Source organism: Pelmatolapia mariae, linkage group LG16_19 (assembly GCF_036321145.2).
Source record: "Pelmatolapia mariae isolate MD_Pm_ZW linkage group LG16_19, Pm_UMD_F_2, whole genome shotgun sequence".
In the NCBI taxonomy this organism is placed as follows: domain Eukaryota; kingdom Metazoa; phylum Chordata; class Actinopteri; order Cichliformes; family Cichlidae; genus Pelmatolapia; species Pelmatolapia mariae.
The window spans coordinates 36,339,312-36,359,258 of record NC_086241.1 but is presented as its reverse complement, the minus strand read 5'-3'; the positions used below and the strand labels follow the sequence as shown (position 1 = coordinate 36,359,258).

Genomic DNA, 19,947 nt, shown 5'->3' with positions numbered 1-19,947 from the left:
CAAAATGTGCTCGGGCACAATCATAAGCATCCCTTGCTACTGAAAACAAGAAAAAAGCCGGTCCTGCTATGGGCTGAACCATTTGTTAATGGTGGAGGGGGGGACACTATGCAATATATTCAGTTTTAGCTTTTATATTCACTGTTGACTGTAACTACGCTCAAACTGTTAATGCTATCTTATTTTAATAAACAACACTGTCATATGCAAAACTGGGGTGGCACTTGGGGTGGCAAGGGATCATTTTAGGGTGGCACTCGCCACCCCATGCCACCCTTCTAGAGCCGCCCCTGGCTGTACAGACTGAACTAAATAAAACAGTCTTTGCTCTGTCTTCTTGGACGGCTTTCTTACATCAATATGAGGCGAGACAAGAACAGCTCTGGTGTCTCTGTGTGGTGTGTCTTCATGTTTATGAGTTTTTGTGCACGTGTTTGTATTTTTTATTACGTATTTTATATGAATTAATATGTAAGATAGTGCCACTAAAGCCTCAAACTAAATATGGTGTAGGGCTGGGCGATATGGCCTAAAATCAATATAACGATAAATTGAGCAGTTAACCTCGATAACGATAAATGGACGATAACCACCCCAAGTGCCAAAAAAACAAACGTTTTTTTTTTTTTTTCATTTGATGGGGCTGTGGCAGGCAGCATAGTTCCTCCAGTTATTTTGATAATATTATTCCCCCTAGACCTATTCATTGCAATTATATTATTACCACTTTAAAGGACTGTAAAATGTCACTGAAAATAAATGAAGACAATAGTAGTAACTACTTTTAGTGGTTAAGATTTATTAACTGAACAAAATAAAAAGTGTAGGATACAATATGTAACCATGCTCTCTAAAAAATGTGTCTCCCTTGTAAACAAAATAGTTTAATAATAAATATGTTTCACATTGGCTATTCACAAAGTAAACAATGATTGTGCAAATGTAATGCCATCATGGACAAAGGCCTATCTCTGCTAAGGCCTTGAGGTACTATAACTTGTAAACAAATAATGTCACAAACACAAATGTCAATTGAACACAGAAAATCGAATTCGAATTGAATCTCATGGTTGTGCTGCAGGTGGTGGAAGAGGTTGGTTGTGTTACCTTGACTTGACGCAACAGTCTTTTTGCAGAGTTTACATTTAACAATTTTTTGATCAATATCATCCTTGTTGAATCCAAAATGTTGCCAAACGATTGATGATGCATTTTTTTTGTTAACAAGCGTCTCCTCTTCCTCCTCCACCAGCTCTACCTCCGTCGCTGCTGCTTCAACATTTAAAACGTCCTCCATTTGTTCACCCGTGTCTCGTCTTGTTACAGGTAGTAGAGTCATGTGACTCCACCCCGTCAAGTCTGTAACGTAGCACAGCGTCTTAAAGGGACATGAACATCGCCAACCTGCACATGCCTTTTCTTTTTTTTTTAAATACCGAATTTACCGACATGGGCAAAATGACGTCGATGAGAGTCATAAATTTCGGTAACGATAAATTTTTGATATATCGCCCAACCCTAATATGGTGTGTACCTCCTGTGCCCTCCTTGCTACAGGTATGATTGTGACAGAAAGTGGACGCAGCATCAGCAGACAGTCAAATTTGAAGATGATGAGTTAACATTTCAGATATATAAAAATATGCTTTTAATTTAAACTTCAGTAGCTTTAATGTTCATTTTTGCTGAGTGAAATAAATGGTAGTAGATGCAAATAGCTATAAATTCTCTTCACATTGGAGGTGATTGAACAGTTGGTTGGATTAAAAACTCCCCCCAGCTTTTTTCCAGTAAGACAGCCTCCGTGCTGTCCGTTAGGCCGGCCTTTTCTCACTTCTGGTGGGATTTTTGGATGTGTACTACTTTTTCTAGCTGTCGACAGAATATCCCACAGACTTGGTCATCCATGATAGTTTCTCCTCCCCCCTGAGTCCCTGAGGAATTTTTAGAGGGGGACCATCTTCCTGATGTATTCCCAGATGCTCCATGTTTCATCCCAGATTGTTCCTCTTTGCTTAGCTCAAAGGGCCTCGAGATGTTGGCTGGAGACCTCCATGCAGTGTGAGGAACTTTCTGTCTTGACATCAGTGGCATCTTGTAACCGTTCGGCCACGCTCACAGTCCGAGTGACATCCTAATGTCATCCATGAAAAGCAGGTGGATGATGGTCCCTCCACTCCTAAATCTACATCTGTACCCACACGCAGTGATGAGCTGGTGTCGGGGGTGGAGGCCAGTGTAACAGTGTTCATTTTGTTGACCAATCATTTCCATCATAGTTTTCATCAGCGACCTTCTTTCTCTGACAAAAACAAACTAATGCACGAGGACAGAAACTATGATGACATGCACTAACTCTTTCATTAATGAATAACAATGATATGAACTTATTATTTACATCCAATCAGACTAATTACATTGTGTAGAACAATGGGACAGGTGATGCAGTCGGGTCGTTGTGCAGTAAGGTTAGACAGTCTCTGGGAAACGCATAACTGGCTCTTCTGCTCAGTGTTTCTAATGTGTGAAAATGTCAAAGCTTGGAAGGAAGAGAAGAGCAGACATGTGGACACATTTTGTATTTGATGTTTTTTAACCATAAAAACCCGAAAGACTATTACACTTAAATTTGAGTTAACCAAATAAAATGTAGATTTAATGTACTGTAATGATATTTAATCAACTAAAAGTAGAATAAAACTAGAACAATCTAGATGTAAAACTAAATGATGAGACTTAAACTAAATCAAACTCTGTCACTGAACAACAGCACAGAGAGTCACCTTGGTATATTTTGATGATGACCTCCAGTGTTTTCTTCCACAGTCCCGTGGAGTTCCTGATGAATGTTCTTAGACTACTATTAGTCCTGCACAGTGCCAAGCTTTCCCACATACGTGTGTGTGGCCCGGAGCCACAGTCTGTCCAGGCAGGGCCAAGCTTAGTCTGGTTCCCAGATGTTCTTCCAGTATTGCTTAAATCCAGCTGTGGGCGGGTCTGCCCTTCTGCTACTGTTTCATTTTCATGGCCTGTGTTTCTCTTGTGTATATGTCTACAGCCTGAGCTGTGAGCCTCAGTTATGTTGTCTGACCGCTTGTCTCTCATGAGTGCTTTCTACACCTCAGCTAACCCTGGTAACATCCATGTGGGCCCCCCTCATTTTGGCTTTCTTCTCCACAGGGGGGCTTCCTCTGCATGCATCCTTGGTCCTATATGGTTCTAGGATTATTGTTTTCATAGCATCTATGAGTTCAATGGTTTCAGTGGGTGGGAATGGTGGGTAGAACACTGCTTACATCTGAAAGCATCTGCTCAGTCGTGCTCCTGGTTGGGTGGCTACCTCGAGTTTGGCCACACCCATTTCTTTCACCCCAGTATAAACATCTGTCATTTCAGGAGGCGGGACATCATCTAGTTCATTTACACTGCTCTGTTACACCAGTGCTGGACCATTATGTTCATGTTCCACACTGTAGCCTCTGGGTCTCCAGCTTTAATAGTAGCTGTCTGCTGTTGATGTTATTTTAATGGGCTACCAGGTACTTTTTGGTCAGTGTAAATGTTGGCTTTCTGCTCATCCATGGCTTCAACATGTGTTGCATACGACTCCTCTGATTGGGTTGGCAGGCCTCGTAGCATTTCATCAATCCCATATTGTCGGTCTTTATGCATGTGTGGCTGGTTGCAGTGGCCCTCTTCTCATCAATGTGTGCTGATCCGTGAACAAATACACACCTGAATCATTACAAAATGCAGTCTTTAAATAACGATTTCATTTACAGTTTGAGACCAGAATGAGGCAGACATTCCTCACAGGCTCACGTTCTGAATGTGGATCCTTCTGCTGTGGTCACTTCTTTGTGAATGAGGCAGAAACTCGGCTCTGCTGTTTGAACCCGTGCCATAAACAGGACGATGAGATTAAGGAGGTGATTCATTAGCTTAGCTTTCCAGTTAAGGTGATATTTCTCCATTAATGCATTAAATATGTATCGTCATGATTCAATATTATTAATGATGTTATCATTATGATTTAACTTATGTTAAATACACACACGTGCATGCACACAGCTCTGCACTCTAAAAACAATGAGTTCTGAGAGCAGCAATACTGAAACAGACTGAGTCACCAGAACAGAATAGAATAGAATAGAATAGAATAGAATAGAATAGAATAGAATGCCTTTTATTGTCACTATACACATGTACAACGACATACAGTAGTATAGGTCTCAAAAAAAAAGTAAAAACATTATGACTTTAAACCATTTTAGCTGTTTAGCTGATAAATTGTTCTACTTATCTGCTTATGGTCACTAGTTACAGTAGCCAGCATCATTCATCCCTGTATGGAGCTGTGTTCCTGTTTTTTTCTTTATACTACAACCATGAAATGAACTCCCTGTTTAGAGTTTGGGATTTCTGGGTCCCAGCGTATGGATCGTAGCAGGCGTGGGCAAGTCATTTTCCCACGGGGCCACATGAGAAACTGGGTCCGTTGTGGTGGTTCGCACCAATAAGTTGAACTCAATTTTGCTGCATATTAATTTGTTCTCTTTTTAAGCTGCTACTGGCAAGAGAAGATTTTACAGATTAGGCAGTAAAAATATGAAATGCAAACTTTTGTCACTGTTTAATCAACATTCCCATTGTGCATCATGTCGACCCCCTGCCTGTCTGAGCGTGCAGTTGCCTCTCCCTTTCATGGAGTGCATTGCTGCCATCTCTCCTGTGATGTCAAACTCTTTTTGTTAACCCATGATAAGTAACTGAGCCATGTTGTGGGCATCGCAGCTCTCGCCCAGAGCAAGGAGAAAAAGTCCAAATTATTTGTTTTTCAGCTGAAGCTCCATCGATCCATCTTGTTACGGTTCGTCTGCAAAGGGGCCTCAAAGGCTTCTGTTGTCTCAGGGCGTGTCAGCACAGCAGAGTCCACCAAACACTCTTTGGTAAACTCCCCCCGAGATGATGGCTTATTGTTTTATGCAATTTTGTTTGGCAATCACAAAGCTGGTCTCGAGTGCTCCATCTCTGGCTGTGTAAATCTTTATAAAAACTCTGCTTTTCCTTTTAAAGCTTTGCTTGCAAATCTTCGAATGTCCATTCGTGCTCAGCACCAGTAAATTGTTGTATTTCTCTGGTTCTCTGGTGATTCAAATTATAATCCTTAAACGCAGCTATCTGCTCTCAGCACACAGCTTCACCTCTGACAGTAAGGAAATACTTAAAAGTTCACATCAAGAAATACTTTTTTTTTCAGGTGTAGCACAACATAACATTGGTTCCACCACATTTCCAGTGAAGCTGCTTTCACTTGTATATATGTACATGCATACATTTAACAACAAAGGAAGTGGTTGCCTTCAAAATAAAAGAAATAAAGTTGTATTGTGATTTCCCATAAAATCTCAATAAACAATGAGCTTGTGTTTGACACACAGTGTTTCTAAGACTGTTTGGTTGATATACTTGTGTTTGAATCCTAATACGACCCCACGTAGGCCAGTCAGGGGCAATGAAAGATCGAGGGCTTGTAAATGCCCAGGACGGGATTATCAGGTTGATACTTTTGCAGTCGTACATGGAAAGAAGAAAAATAGAAAAACAAAATGATATAAATGAAAAAGAAAGAAAATAGTTTCCAGATGTGTATAACTAATAATGATATGAATGTTTATTGTAGTAAAAATCACATTTAAGAGTTTAAGGGCTTAGACCACAGGTTGAAACAAACTCAGTCATAGAAATGGCCAAAAACTCAGAACACTCTTTAAATTGTTGGTGAAACATGATGGACATCTACTGTACAGACAAAGTAACCATGTTTTGGACAGGAATATGAATGAAAAAGACTATTATAAGTCTTCTCTATAAATTATATACAATTCAAAGTAATTTGGTTTTCTATTAAAATATCTTTGGGTGAAATGAAGAACTTTTAGATATGAAGAAATGCAAACTTTGAAAAAGGCTGTAATTCCACTAATAAACCAGTTTTGTTTGTGGTGATGTCCTGAGCTGTGGAAAGAATAAAATAGACATCAGGGGGAAGGCCTTCTGCTTGATGGTGTCACTGAGAAAAGCTGCTTAAATAAATATGTACTACTTAACACACTGAGGATTTAAGCGACTCGGAGGCATAGTTGGGGTATCATATTGAGGCTGAAGCAGGGGAAGCGTGTGGGCTCCACAGGGCCGTACTTTAGCTTTAGCGTGCCACCACGCTGGAGTTCGATCTGCTCCATCTGGATGTTTACAGGTGCTTTTTACAGATCAACGGCAGGTGGATTACTGAGCAGTTTGCACTGTCGAGTCTTCTCCTTTACTTTCCTCATGCAGCTTGAAAAATTCACTGAGCATTTTTCTTTGACTTAGCCATCGCACCTCAGTATGATAGGGACCCAGTGGGCCTCCAGAGAAGACTGAAGCGAGTGGTGATCTAAACCACTGGCCTTGAGAAAGTTAACCGTGAGTGTTGGCCGGCTCATTAAATGTTCAATATTCAGGGATTTACTGCATAGCGTTTCCTGGTTTATGATGCAGTGATTGGACGTCAGCTAACCAATACGGTTCTCTCTCTGCATCTTTTCCCAGCATCTTGTTTTTTCATCGTGCATCACACCCACTCTGTCTGTTGTTAGTATCATAAGTTTGTCCAAAGGCAGTTTCATGTCTTTTGTACATTTCAAAGATCTATTTTCCTGTGGTCCTTCCATGCATTGATTCAATCCTCAAAAGTTCTTCTGTAACACATAAAGTGGAGTCCACTCTATGGATGAAAATGACCAACTGTGAAGCATCAGTCAGTGCTCTTATCCACAGCAAGGGAGTGTGTAATGAAGTCTTTCCATCAACTGTGCTTTTAAGTCAGTGGCACGCTCACGTACACGACCAGCAGCAGTGATTGTGTATGTGAGCTTAGGCAAACGTTTGAAAATGTCTGCTTTTGTCAGAGCACGAGACGTCGTTGCTGAGCCGACTTCGATATCTCCTCTGCCTGTTAAACTTTCACTGCAGCTTCACTTCACAGTGTGTTTTAGGATCAGACGCTTCCTAAACTCTTCTGTCTCCCATAACTATTGCTGTGTATTTTGTGTACTTGTCCTGATGTTTTGTCAGACAGTGCCGTCTTATGTTATATTGTTTAACTACGACCACATTAGCTCCACAAGCAAAGCACACAGGTTTACCAGCAGTGTCTGCATCTCACCGTGTTTTCAAGATCCAGTTTTATTTGGTCATTTCTTTTAGGGGTTTGCTTTAATTGAGTGAACTCAGACTTGTATTCATCTGCTTGGCCCTGACTGGTCGAAGTGGACAGGGGAAAGAAGTGATTGGTGCTTGCAGGGACACCGACTGCTGCGCTGCATTATGAGGTTTGTAGTATGACTGGTGTGGGTGCCACATACCCCCTAGCCATTAATAAGTGAAATATGAAATTATATTGTGGGTTAGAGGTAACTGTATTGTGGGCTAAATGTGGCCCGTGGACCTCGAGTTTGACACGTCTGACTTAGACCTTGGAGGGTTAAGTGGAAAAAGTTGCCTTTTATTATGATCTATGCACAGTAAATGAAATGCATTTGTCAGAGAGCTAAGCACTTACTGCTATTGCTCATCAAAACTGCTTATGCAAAAAGTTATTTTCATCATTTTTGGACAGCTGGTAATACAGCAAGTAATGGAGCAAGACGCCCTGTTAGCTGCTGGATGAGAGCACCTGCTCACAAAATGAAACAGACCAATTAGTGCCTGGTTTCTTTACTAAAACAATGCTTTTTGTTGCTGCACCCATTGTGTAAGGTGACATTTGTTGTTACCACTGACAACTAGGGGTGTTGGCAAATGAGCCAGGATGGAAAGCTTTCAGATTCCCATGTTTAAAGACATTTAGTGAGTATGTCTGGGGTGAAAAGCATTCTTTCTGTACACTGAGTGTAGGAATATTGTAAAGCACTGAGCTAAGAATAAATCCACCATGTCCTTTAAAAACAAACAAAACTTACATCATAACCAAAAGTCACGTGCACCCTTCATTTTTCTCGAAAGTCTTTAGAGGATGAAAAATTCAAAATCCGACAGACGCACATTCCTGTTTAATTATTGTGGTCAGAGATGCGAGCACGTTCATCGTGGTAATGAGTGTGAAGGTCATTTTGGGTTTATTGGTGGGTTTCTCTTGTTTGGGGACATTAAACCAAATCTTCATTGGGTCGTATGTATATATATGTATATATATATTTGCCTTTATGTATACTCGTGACCCTGTGTGGATTAGAGAAGAACCCGGTTCTGGAAACAGAATGGCTTAAAGAAAACATTAAATCTAAAATAACTATATGATTGATGGCTGTGGTTAGTGTACAGTATGTAAGCCTCTGACCTGAACTGCAGTTGGAAACACTGCACATGTGTAAATATTTCAAGTGTTCACAGAAAATGGCACTTTAAGCCTGTGAGTGTCAACACTACTCATCTTTACCAGCTCTCTGTTGGTCTGCACAGAAACACATCGTCGTAGCACTTCTGTGACTGCAGCTGACAACTATCGGTCTATGGCAGTTGATGTAATTTTGATTTCAAGAGAGATTAAGTGTTCCTTCTGTGCTCGCACTTGTTTGGGTGTGTTTATAGTCAGGGTTCATTTGGCTATAAAATTCGAGCGTCTGAACCTTACATAGAGATTGTGAGTCAGCTTCAGAGGATTTTCAGTTATCCCAAGCCATGGAGCAGCTTTGCAGACAAATTATCCTCCATCCATAAGTCTCCCTGACTGACAGCTGGGCATTTGGCTCGGGACCAAAATCTGTAAACAACAGCAGAGTCTGTGAGATGCACAATTTGCACACGGAGAAACTTTCTGTGCACTCACACAGCACTTCACATCACCTGCCAATTTGAGAACATGTGTCAGAATATCAAAGTATCATTGGTTTGTCTCACATCTTCAAAGCTGTCAAGGTTTCATTGTAAATGTGAGGACTGAATGACGGAGCAGAGCAATTGACTGAGCTTTTAAAGTTTTGTGCTCCTTCAGAGCAGAGCAACTGTTGAGGAAAGGATGGATACAGATGGAAAGAAAGGTGAGTTATTTAGTGGGAATCCAGCAGGATCAAGGAGACTTTTGATAGATGAAGACAAATAGGGTTGCATAATAACCCCAGTTCTCGTGGTGGCGTTAAGATGCCAAGCCGCTGCTCTTATTTCCCAAACGAACATGTGCAAATGTGTTGCAGCTCAGCCATAATTTAAGTCTTGGACAAAACAGCGTGATCCACTTTAGTCACACTTGAAATCAGGATTAGAAAAATCTCTTGGCAAGTGATCTGAGAGAAGTCAAATCAGGTCAGTCGAAATTCAGTGGGACACCCGAAAAGAGAGCGAGCTCATGCTGTCAATTCTGTTGTGCTGTTTTCAACCAGATGGATAGCCAATTGCAGCTCCAGATGTGCTTCGAATCCATCTGAGCACAAAGGAGGATGACATCCAAAAACAAAAGGGCCTCCCTCTCACTCTGAAGAGTGAGTGCCACACTGATTGAAAGAGTGAAGGGATAATTGCAATCAGGCTAGTGCCAGTTTTCATTACGTTCTCAGCCGCAGGTCTTAATGCAGCCCTGCACTCGAGCAAAGCAAGCCTTGGAAAAGAGGCTGTTGTTGTGCGACTCGGGGCTCTTCTGGCGAGCCGGGTGGATCAGATGAAGACAGAACCGACAGCTTTAGATCACTGGACTCTTAATCTGCTCCTGTCTGTCGGATGTGATGTAATCTCACAATGTGGGATTAAAAAGAGCACGCACAAACACAAAAGGAGCCCCACCGTTTTCTGTGCAGCTTTCGAGGGTCACTGCAGGGGTTAATAGACTGTTTGAGGCATCTGAGGAGTGAGGCAGCCGTGTTATTTTCTCTCTAATTCTTGCTTTAAAATTTCTCTATTGACAGGCGGAGGTACACTTTAACCTGAAATGTTTAACTTTGCCGTTATCCATTTTCCATTATTACAGCCTGATATATAGGCATGGCAAGCTGGAAAGTACACATACGATATTACAGACGCAGCATCTGAATTGGTGGTGTTTTGTCTTTTATTCTCAGATAATTGCAACGGTCCTCTGGTATCGGCGCTGCCCCATTCATCCTTTCAGAGCTCCTCTGAGTCCTCCGTCAGCTATGCTGCCTACAACGCCAAGCTCAACAGAAGAGATGGTGAGTACAGTGAATGTTCCTGCATTATTCAGCATTTCTAAATGCTTGTAGTTAACAATAACCATAGAGGTAACAGAGCAGAAAACACTCAGCTGAAGTGTTTTTATAGTGGGTTTATGGGTTGTTTTGGAAGGCACAGACAAATAAGCTCTTAAGACTTTCTGAATCTATCACATCTAGCGATATAAAGGGGTCTGTTTACCTATTTGGAAGAGATGGCCCCTCTATTGGAAGCAGCGATGAGTTCAAGCCGAGAAATTCAACAGGCACAGTCGCCATGGCAACTTGAGGCACTGACTGGATGTTTTTTGCCACAGACTGTATGTAAAAGATGTATGTGTCCACGGTGACATCACTTAGTGGTCAGCATTTTGCCTGCCTGCATACCTATACGTCCTTACAACTGGCAGCGTGTCAGTCATAACGTAGGGTAACACTAAAGTATGCTGTCTTTGTTCTAGTTGGGCAACTTACCAATCATGTTTCATCATGAACATCATATATATGCATGTACAGTATGTATGTATGTACACGCACACACACTAACCAAGCATCAGTAATCATCAACTAACATCAATAGAAAAAGCTGTCAGAGGTGGAGCAGGTCACCTGGTCAGCACAGTTTGCATGCCAAAGTATCCTTGGGTTCCCAATGCATTGATCAGAGTGGGAATGTTGGATACAAAGTACTGAAGCATAGGGAAAAAGAGCTCTTATGATCTGGTGTGTCAATAGGTGAATGAGACTTGTAGTAGCACTTTGAGTGGAAAAACGCTGTAGAAGAAGCAATCCATTTACTTTATCCATTAGCATAATTACTCAACCCTGGTAGAAAAGTGCAGTGTAATTGAACCGTCTGCAAACGTCACCAATAACAATAATAGATGCATTTATAGAGTTAACAATGAATATTGTGGCCAAACTCAAAGTAGCCATCCACCCAAGAACACAACTCCCCATCAGATCTACCCAAAGCTCTGCTTACCCCTCCCAGTATCACTGAAACCAGCGAGCCCTTAAACTTATCACAAAAAGTAAAGATATTTCTGTTTGGTCAGTTATTTCTTTGTTGTAACACTTCTTGGTTGCAATAAACCATATATAGCGTTGGTAAGTCTGTTTGTTTCCCCTAAATGGTGCCATATGGTAATTTGTAAGGAAAATGCATTTGTTGGTTGAGCAGCAGAGTTGAGCAACAGAACAACAAAGACATAACTGACCAAAAACAAATTTCCCTACTTTCTGTGCTAAGCTAATATGACTGGAAACCAGAATCTGTGTAGCTGGGAAGTTTGTTAGTCAGGCAACTGGTGCAGACGAGTGTCATGAGAGATAGGTCACAGCAAAAAAGAAAATATACACTACATTGCCAAAAGTGTTTTGTCACCTATTCAAATCACAGAATTCAGGTGTTCCAATCGTGGCCACAGGTGTGTAAAATCAAGCACCTAGGCATGCAGACTGCTTCTACAAACATTTGTGAAACTATGGTGATTTCCATAGGTGCCACCTGTGCAACTATTCCAGTCGTCAGATTTCCTCACTACTAAATATTCCACAGTCGACTATTAATGGAACTTTAACAAAGTGGAAGCGACTGGGAACAGCAGCCACGAAGTGGTCGTTCATGTGCAATCACAGAGTGGGGGCAGTGAATGCTGAGGAGCATAGTGCACAGAGGTTGCCAACTTTCTGCAGAGCTAATTGCTACAGACCTCCAAACTTGATGTGGGCTTCAGATTAGCTCAAGAAGAGTGCAAACTGCACCCACAACCCTTAATCACCTGGGCCAAAGTATTGGATGCAGTGGTATAACTATGCCACCACTGGACTGTAGAGCAAATGGAGACATGCTCTCTGGAGTGACAAATGATGCTTCTCCATCTGGCAATCTGTTTTGCCTTATTACTTTTCTACTACCAAATACTTCAAGTTGCATAGAAGTTTATGGAAAAATAGGCCTTATTCTCCCTTCGTCTATGACCTAAGTAAACACCTGACTAATGTGCATGTTCATCATTTCAGTTTACGTCAATGGTCTGAATTTCTACTTTCAAGTTAATTCTTATTGAATACAACATTAAATATAATTCGTAAGTTATTAAGGCCGTTACACACTAAACGTGTGTAAAATGATGCAGACCTGCCCTGTAACCTCTATACACACTGAATGTGTTGCATTTTTGCAGAAATTTGGCCCTCAAAAACATCCACTGTGTAAAAAATAAAAGCAAGTCGACATCAGGCCATAATGAGTCCTGATGTTTCTGAACAAGAAAAGTAACAAAAAGCTGAATCACAGATGCGTTCGTACATTTTTCAGGATGGTAGTGGTGCCTATTTGAACTCTTGTTAGCAGAGCAGTATAAAACTGCCAATCAAAAATAAATATGTTAATTAATTAATTAAATCTGTTAACTCTTACTAAAAACTTAGTTTATAAAAGATGATTTTTCAGCACAAGTTAAAAATGTAAATTTAAGACCAGAGTGCTGACACAGTCAGCATCTCCCTTCAGTGCTTCTGAGCAGGCACTATATTTATTCATGCATTGAAATGTGTAAGCCAAGAAAAACAATTATCCCCAAAAAACAACCACATATCTTTGCTACAGCTGAAATGGGCATGAACCTCCACTGTTCAGACAGAGGGCTGAAACAGAAGAGGTCGAAGGCACGTTGTGAAAGCAGTAAAAACAATTACCAGACAGGAAGTTGAATCCAGATAAAACTACATAAAAGGAGAAATAAACAGCAATCATGATGGGATCAAGGAGACACTTAACAGTGAAACATTAATGGTTGAAGTCAGATGGGACACAGAATACAAGAAAAAATAGAGGGAACTAAACTTATTGGTTCTGAAATCCAAGAACTGAGAACTAACACTAGAACTGCAAAGACTAGAAAACTAGAAAGAACTGAAAACATTCATAAAAACTAAACAGGAGCCAGAACCACAACAGTATAATAACAGCTGAGGCTAAACAATGATAGGATGGAAAGACATAAAAACAGGAACCAAATGTAAAAAGTGTGAAATATGAAAAATCCAAACTCACAACAACACAACGCTAACATGTTTTACATCTGGGCTCTCATCAGCTCTGTGGGGCACATCAACCACCCTGTCTGCCATAACCAGACTCTCTGTGCAATGATGGGGATCTGTGGGTCCGAGGCAGGCGCCCCTCATTGTTCCATCATCATAGGAAAAAGGCAAAGGAAGAGTTGTGGCTACATTTTGGTTTAATTCTGAACGTGATGCAGAAACCTGTTCTATCTTCAGTCATGCCACTTTTCCATTCCACTGAACTTAAGCCTTTCAGGTAAAATAAAGCTGCCAGTGAATAAAAAGCACTGGGCTCTTTATTGGAACTTTGAACATGCTGCATATACAGCGCATAAAATGAATCAGTTGTTTTCCACAGAAACAAGGGCTTTCACTGTGGCTGCTGGAGTGGAACTTAGCCTTGAAGCCTTTCACATAAACTCCTCGCACGTACACATCAAGACTTGTTGACAGAGTGCATGTGTCAGACCCTCTGCCTGTATTTTCTGCTCTTCTTCAGGTGCAGGAGGTTGGTCTCCAATGGTAACTGACCAACAGCCCTGGCTCCAGGTGGACCTCAGGGAGCAGATGGAGGTGACTGCTGTAGCCACACAGGGACGCTATGACAGCTGGGACTGGGTCAGCAGTTACCTGCTGCTCTACAGTGACACAGGCCGGGCTTGGAAACAGTACAGACATGAGGATGGCGTAGGGGTCAGTATTTTTTATCAGCTTTCTCCACCTACCTACCTTCAATTTGTTACTGATTTAAAGCTGATACAACAGTATAGTACAGCTGTATTATTGTAGGGTCTTTACCTTTCGACATAAAGCACCTTGAGATGACTGTTGTTGAGATTTTAATTGAGTTGAATTGAAACCAGCTAGCCAACAACTAATATGATCAGTTGTAGGGAAAAAGTGTAAGGCCTATTCTGGAATGCTGATGGATAGGTCAACAGTTGGGAAATATGCCTATATGCTTCGTTAATGAGTTTGGAGTTAAATAGCTTTCAGACTGGAAGCTGAGCAAAAAGCTAGCCAGGATCCAAAGGTCACTAATTAACTTGTGTATGTGACCCATGAAGAAACAAGCAGCAATATCAAGTTTAGTTTTGAAACAAATACACACTGGAGGCATTTCTTGGCTTAGGGAACACTGTCTCTGTTTTAGGCTAGTGGAAGAAGTTTGCCTTCCAGGCATTCTGCCAGAGTTTCTGTCAGAGAGTTCGCAGGAAACCAGCAGAGACAGAATAAAGAGCAATGAAGTCTACTGATTCAGCAGGTTGAGCTGGATGAATTGGAGAGAATGGGTGTTTTACCAAGCGGACAGGGCTGTAGGTCCAGCTGTGCTGTGGTTTTAAGCCTAAGTGACAGAACCCTATGAGGTCAAGGTCATCACTGACTATGACCTTAGTGTTTAGATTAAATATGTCACAGGTTAAAGTGGATCATCAGTTAGGTTAACAGCCTGCATGTTTTATAGATCGTTCACCTGTTTGCAGGGTTGTCATAGAAACATTCTAATGTGGAAATGTAACATCTTAAATTTGTCCATTTCATATGTGGCTAAAAGAAAATCCGATTGGCTCGTTGGATGTCACAAGGTTAATCACACAGCACCATTGCATATGTACTGCTTTTCCAGCACTGGTATGTTCTTAAACTATAGTTAGCTTTGTGTCACATGTTTCATTCTATGTTCATTTCTTGTGTTTTGTGGACCATCTATTCCTGGCATTGCTGGTCAGTGTCAGTTAACATCCTCTCACTTCTGACACGTTTCAGGTGTGGCTCTGGTGTCAGTGCAGTTTTTTCTTTTTATCCCCTCTGTAATGTCGCAACATATTATGCCAGCCACTACATGGATTCAGAGTCTCAGAAAATAGCCCCATGTTGGCACATGCCATTAATTCTTTATCGTGTTTGCCCCAGTTATGTCAAAGACTGCCAACAAGACGGTGAATGTATCTCAGAGCGTTTTCTTATTTGGTAGTCCAATTAGCAGTGTGTGTTGTTGCCTACTGGCGTGGCACTGCTGCAAAGTGATCTTCTTTATATTGTGTTGAATTTAAAAGGGCAATGATGTGTGGCAGTGAACAATATGTCTAGTTCTGTTTTAAATAATATATCTTTCTTCAAATACTTAAATATTTATTATCTACAATGCTCTTAAATGACCGTCCTGGACACTTTCAACATCGAACTTTCCTCCAGCAGCCCTTTGCAAAGTACACAGTATTCAGTGATACGTTGTTACTATGTGGCACAGTGATGCAGTGGGTAGCTCTCACAGAAAGAAGGTTCCTGGTTGTCCAGGGCTTTATGTGTTTTTACGGCCTTTATGTGTAAAATCCTGCATGGATCTTATTCAGATGTTCCAACTTCTGAATTGGCCACGAATTCAAAGTCAGTGATAAGAGCAGGTGCTCCATGTGTGTAGAATAAATGCTGTATAAACGAATGATTAAATGTGCTTGTAGTGTGAAGCCCTTTCAGTAAGACCAGACCACAGTGATGTAGTGCACTGAGTGTGAGTGACATAGCCTCAAAGTTATGTCTGATTATTTCAAGAAAATTTGAAATAGTGATATTTCTGATAATAAAGAAAGGAGTAGTACAACGAAATGTTGGGCCTTCTTCAAAACCTCCGAGGTGTTTGAGCTCTGTTGGAGCTCTGTGTCTATGTGCACACCCAGGAACTAGAACCTGGACAGCCTTTCCACACACTCCCCATTGATGCTGATGGGCTGCAGCTCGGACTTCCTCCTTCTGACAGCCTCTGATCCTCAGCTCTGTACGCTGTCTCATCGCCCCCAGAGATGAGCTCCACCACGGTGGTATCATCTGTGAACTAATATAGAGAAAATGTCAGTAATCCCAGTAATCAAGCACTCGGCAACAGTAGGAAGGAAAAACTCCCTTTAAACAGGAAGAAACCTGGCAGAACCATGCTGAATGAGGGCCAGCCATCTGCCATGACTGTTTTTGGTTGATTATAGGGAGACAAATAAAAAGATGCAGTATAACAATAACAAATAAAGCCAATAAATTCCATGTCATCAACCCTCTGAGATCTGTGTCATTGCAGGTGTTAACCCTCTGAAAAACCCTCCAGAGTACTGTGAGTACAAGCTAAAGAGCACCAATTATCTTGTAAGTCAGCAGTAAGTATTATAAGCTACTCACAGAGGGTTGCTGTGATGTCTTTATTTCTAGAAAAAAGTTGTTACATTTATGATTGAATAGAGATTTCTACACAAATTTCTTGCTTTCTACTCTCAGACTGTAGCAGAGCACCTTTGGTTGATTCATAGTTTAGCAACTAATCCTGTCTTATCTAGTTCATGGGCTTAGTTTAGACCCTCAGTTTGTCTACTGTATAATTACATATTAGCAATCTACCTGAGGTGACCAAAGTAGGAATACTGTTCATTCTTTACGAAAACTATCTGAAAATGAGGATTTAGATCAGAATATAGCATCAAGCCTGAGCATTACACATGATGGAAACAAGAAGACAAACTGAACAGATCCACGTTAAAGAAACTGTCAAAATGATCACAACAAACAGCCCAAACAGCTTTTAACTCTTCATTATGGAACAAATAGTACTTAAACTGAAATTAGCCTGTTTTATTGTCCCCTGAAGAAGAAGCTTATTGTGCTGTTACTGAGACTTAACGCCGTAGATTAAATGTACCCTTTGGAAAAAGCTGCTGCAAACTTTATGGGAAGATTCATTTGTTGATGTGAACAAGAACAAAACAACACAAGTCAGTTTTTAATTAGTGCTGAAAAAGGAAAAAGAAGTTCACGGTTCCTGAAAAATAATATCACATATGGTGTAGTTCAGAGTGATGTGCAATATGCTTTTAAACAGCACACAGCTTTTCCACTCGCTGTCACTTCTCATCTCATTGTGCCAGGAAAAATGGGGAGAAGCTGCTGTGCAGTGAGAAGACAAGGCAATATGCATAAACATTACTGACATGACCTGCAGCTATCACTCTTTATAACTGACTCATGAAAGAGGAAATGGAGGTGCTGAATTCCTTTCAAAATTTCAGAGATCCAAATAGCACTCAACCCGGGCATGCAGCGCCGTAGTCTGCCACAGCAGCCAAAACAGACGACATCCTCTGAAACTTGGCAGGCGTTTGAACCAGGCATGAATAGCCTTTATATTTGCTGATGTGTATTAAATGCAGACTCGCGCAGACACTCCCAGCTCCTTTTCGGCGTCCGTATGAAGGATGAATAGCAATGATTAGCAGCCAATTTGTCTGCAGTCTCTGATGAAATTTTCACCCAGGCTGACTAACTGCAGCTTTCACCGAGACCTTTTGGCAGATACCAACTCACATCCGTCTGGAAGCTCAGAGGTAACAGCTTACTGTCAGAAACTGAACCGAGCTGAACTAATGAGTGAGCAGCAGCTGTTGAGATGACTGCTAGCTCTCAGCCAAATTAACTTCATAGAAGAATTAGAAAAACCGTGGGCTAAAGGTCGGCCGTTCTTCTCACAAGTCTGCTGGCTTTTTTTGTTTTTATATGTTGATGCATATCAGCAGCACGCTAGCCCGCTCTGGTACAAGGCTCACAGCTAATTTCTCCCTTCATGAAAACTGTCCTGTCTAAGTGGTAACTTTTGTATTGAAGCTTAAAGTTATTATGTTCAAAGATGTGACCACGTTGTGCTTTGGTTCAGCTGGTGCAGCTAGCTGCCTGCTAAGCTTCTATTATCTATTATTCTTTCTTTGTTTTGAAAATTCAATTCTGCGAAACAGACAAACTTTCACACACTGTAAAAAAAAAAAAAATCCTAGAAAAACAGTAATATTCCGGCAGCTGGGGCGCCAAAATAAAACCAGAAAATAACAGAAAATAACTTTCTCATGAAAATACGGTTATTTTCAGTAATGACAATACTAATTTTACATGGGATTTTGCCTTTTTCAAGTGCTTTTAAACATTAAATTAAGAACATTTTAATGTGATTAAACAATGAAATTACCTATAAACAAGGTCAATGAATGCGGCAATATGAATAATAATACTTAAATGTACAGAAATATACAGGTAACAGTTGGTTTAAATAATAATGGATTGCATTTATATAGCGCTATTTCGAGACCCTCAAAGCGCTTTACAATTCCACTATTCATTCACTCTCACACACTGGTGGAGGCAGCTACAGTTGTAGCCACAGCTGCCCTGGGACAGACTGACAGAGGCGAGGCTGCCATATCGCACCATCGGCCCCTCACCAGTAGGTGGTAGGTGAAGAGTCTTGACCACGGACACAGCAACCGAGAGTGTCCGAGCCGGGGCTCGAACCAGCAACCTTCTGATTACAAGGTGAACTGCCAACTCTTGAGCCACGATCGCCCTAAATAACAATAATAATAATAAGTATTTGATGTAAAAAAAGTTTATAAGAATCATTTTATATATTTTTCCATAGCATTACATTTGAATTTAACAGTTCAATCTTTCAAATAACGGACAAATATTTGTGAAATTATGATACATTTGTGAATGTATTTTAACAATCTAAATATGCATATGTACAGACAGATACATTTAAAAAACAAGAAAATTATTTTTTTATTACATTTACAGTGATTTTACGTTAATTTACATTTGAAATGTAAAATCACAGTCTATTTATGTGAATTTAATGATATTCTAGAAAAACAGTACAAAACTGTAAAATACACAGTAAAACACTTTTATATTACAATTTTTTTTTACAGTGCAGGTCACATCAGCATATCGCTGGTCAAAATAAGACATGGGGTCTTACCAACATTTTGATGCTAGGCTCATCTTCCAGTGGTGATCCAAACAGGTGTTAATATAGTATTTTCTTGGAGCCTTCTTGTTTGAGAATCAGTCGGTCTCTACTATGATAACACAGCTGTTGCTGTGGCCTCAGAGTTTGACCTTACAGTGACCAACCTGTGTGCAGACTATCAAACCCGAGGCGTAGCGTGGCACTGCTACAGTCCGCCCGTCATTGTTATCCTGTGATGCTAAAAGGTGTCCTACAATGAAGTGGTCCTCTAGAAGGAAATGTTAGAGAAAAATGAATTAGGCCAAAATGTCAGCACAGTTATTAACCCTGTGTAGTCATGAAGGAGCACTACACAAACAGCCAAACGTCAAAAGTTTGGTTCCCCCTTTGTTTAAGTTTGTTTGTCTTTAATGATCCGCTTTCTTGTTTTCTTCTGTGAACCTCAGTAAGAGTGATGACACCACCATCTGGTCTTGTCAGTCTCCTGTCTGAGGAGTGTTGTGAGAAAAGCCTGCTTCTTCTAAGAGCTGATAATAACCCAATTAGCACAAGCCAGGGGAGAAAATCTGTGAAAATGACTTCTGTCTGCTGGAGCTTTTTGGCCTTTTTAGTCACATGCTGGAACACAAAAACAGCAGCGCGCTCACACGTGCCTACTCTTTTTTGCTTATGTTAAAAATGAGCTTTGTTCTTGTTGGCACATATAATGTAAAAGTGATACACCCCCGTTTAAAGTCCTGCTTTAACCTAAATCCCTGTGATATTTGCATTCTGCTCCTCAGTAAATTAGCTGCATGGTTTTTGCAAATATTCAAAGGTGGGAAAAGGAATATATTCCAGCAGGGAGTCCACATTATCCTTCATTATCCTTGCAAAGCCTTATTTAAAAAT

At 40.8% G+C, this 19,947-nt stretch overlaps 1 protein-coding gene across 1 annotated transcript in view; it reads left to right on the top strand.

Annotated features, from left to right (window-relative positions):
• Positions 1 to 19,947, top strand: part of cntnap5a (contactin associated protein family member 5a) — a 118,555-nt gene that overhangs the window by 18,223 nt on the left and 80,385 nt on the right. Inside the window, exons 2-3 of the mRNA XM_063497037.1 lie at positions 10,095 to 10,205; positions 13,777 to 13,970. Of these exons, the coding sequence (XP_063353107.1) occupies positions 10,095 to 10,205; positions 13,777 to 13,970 (305 nt within the window). The remainder of the gene's footprint in view (positions 1 to 10,094; positions 10,206 to 13,776; positions 13,971 to 19,947) is intronic.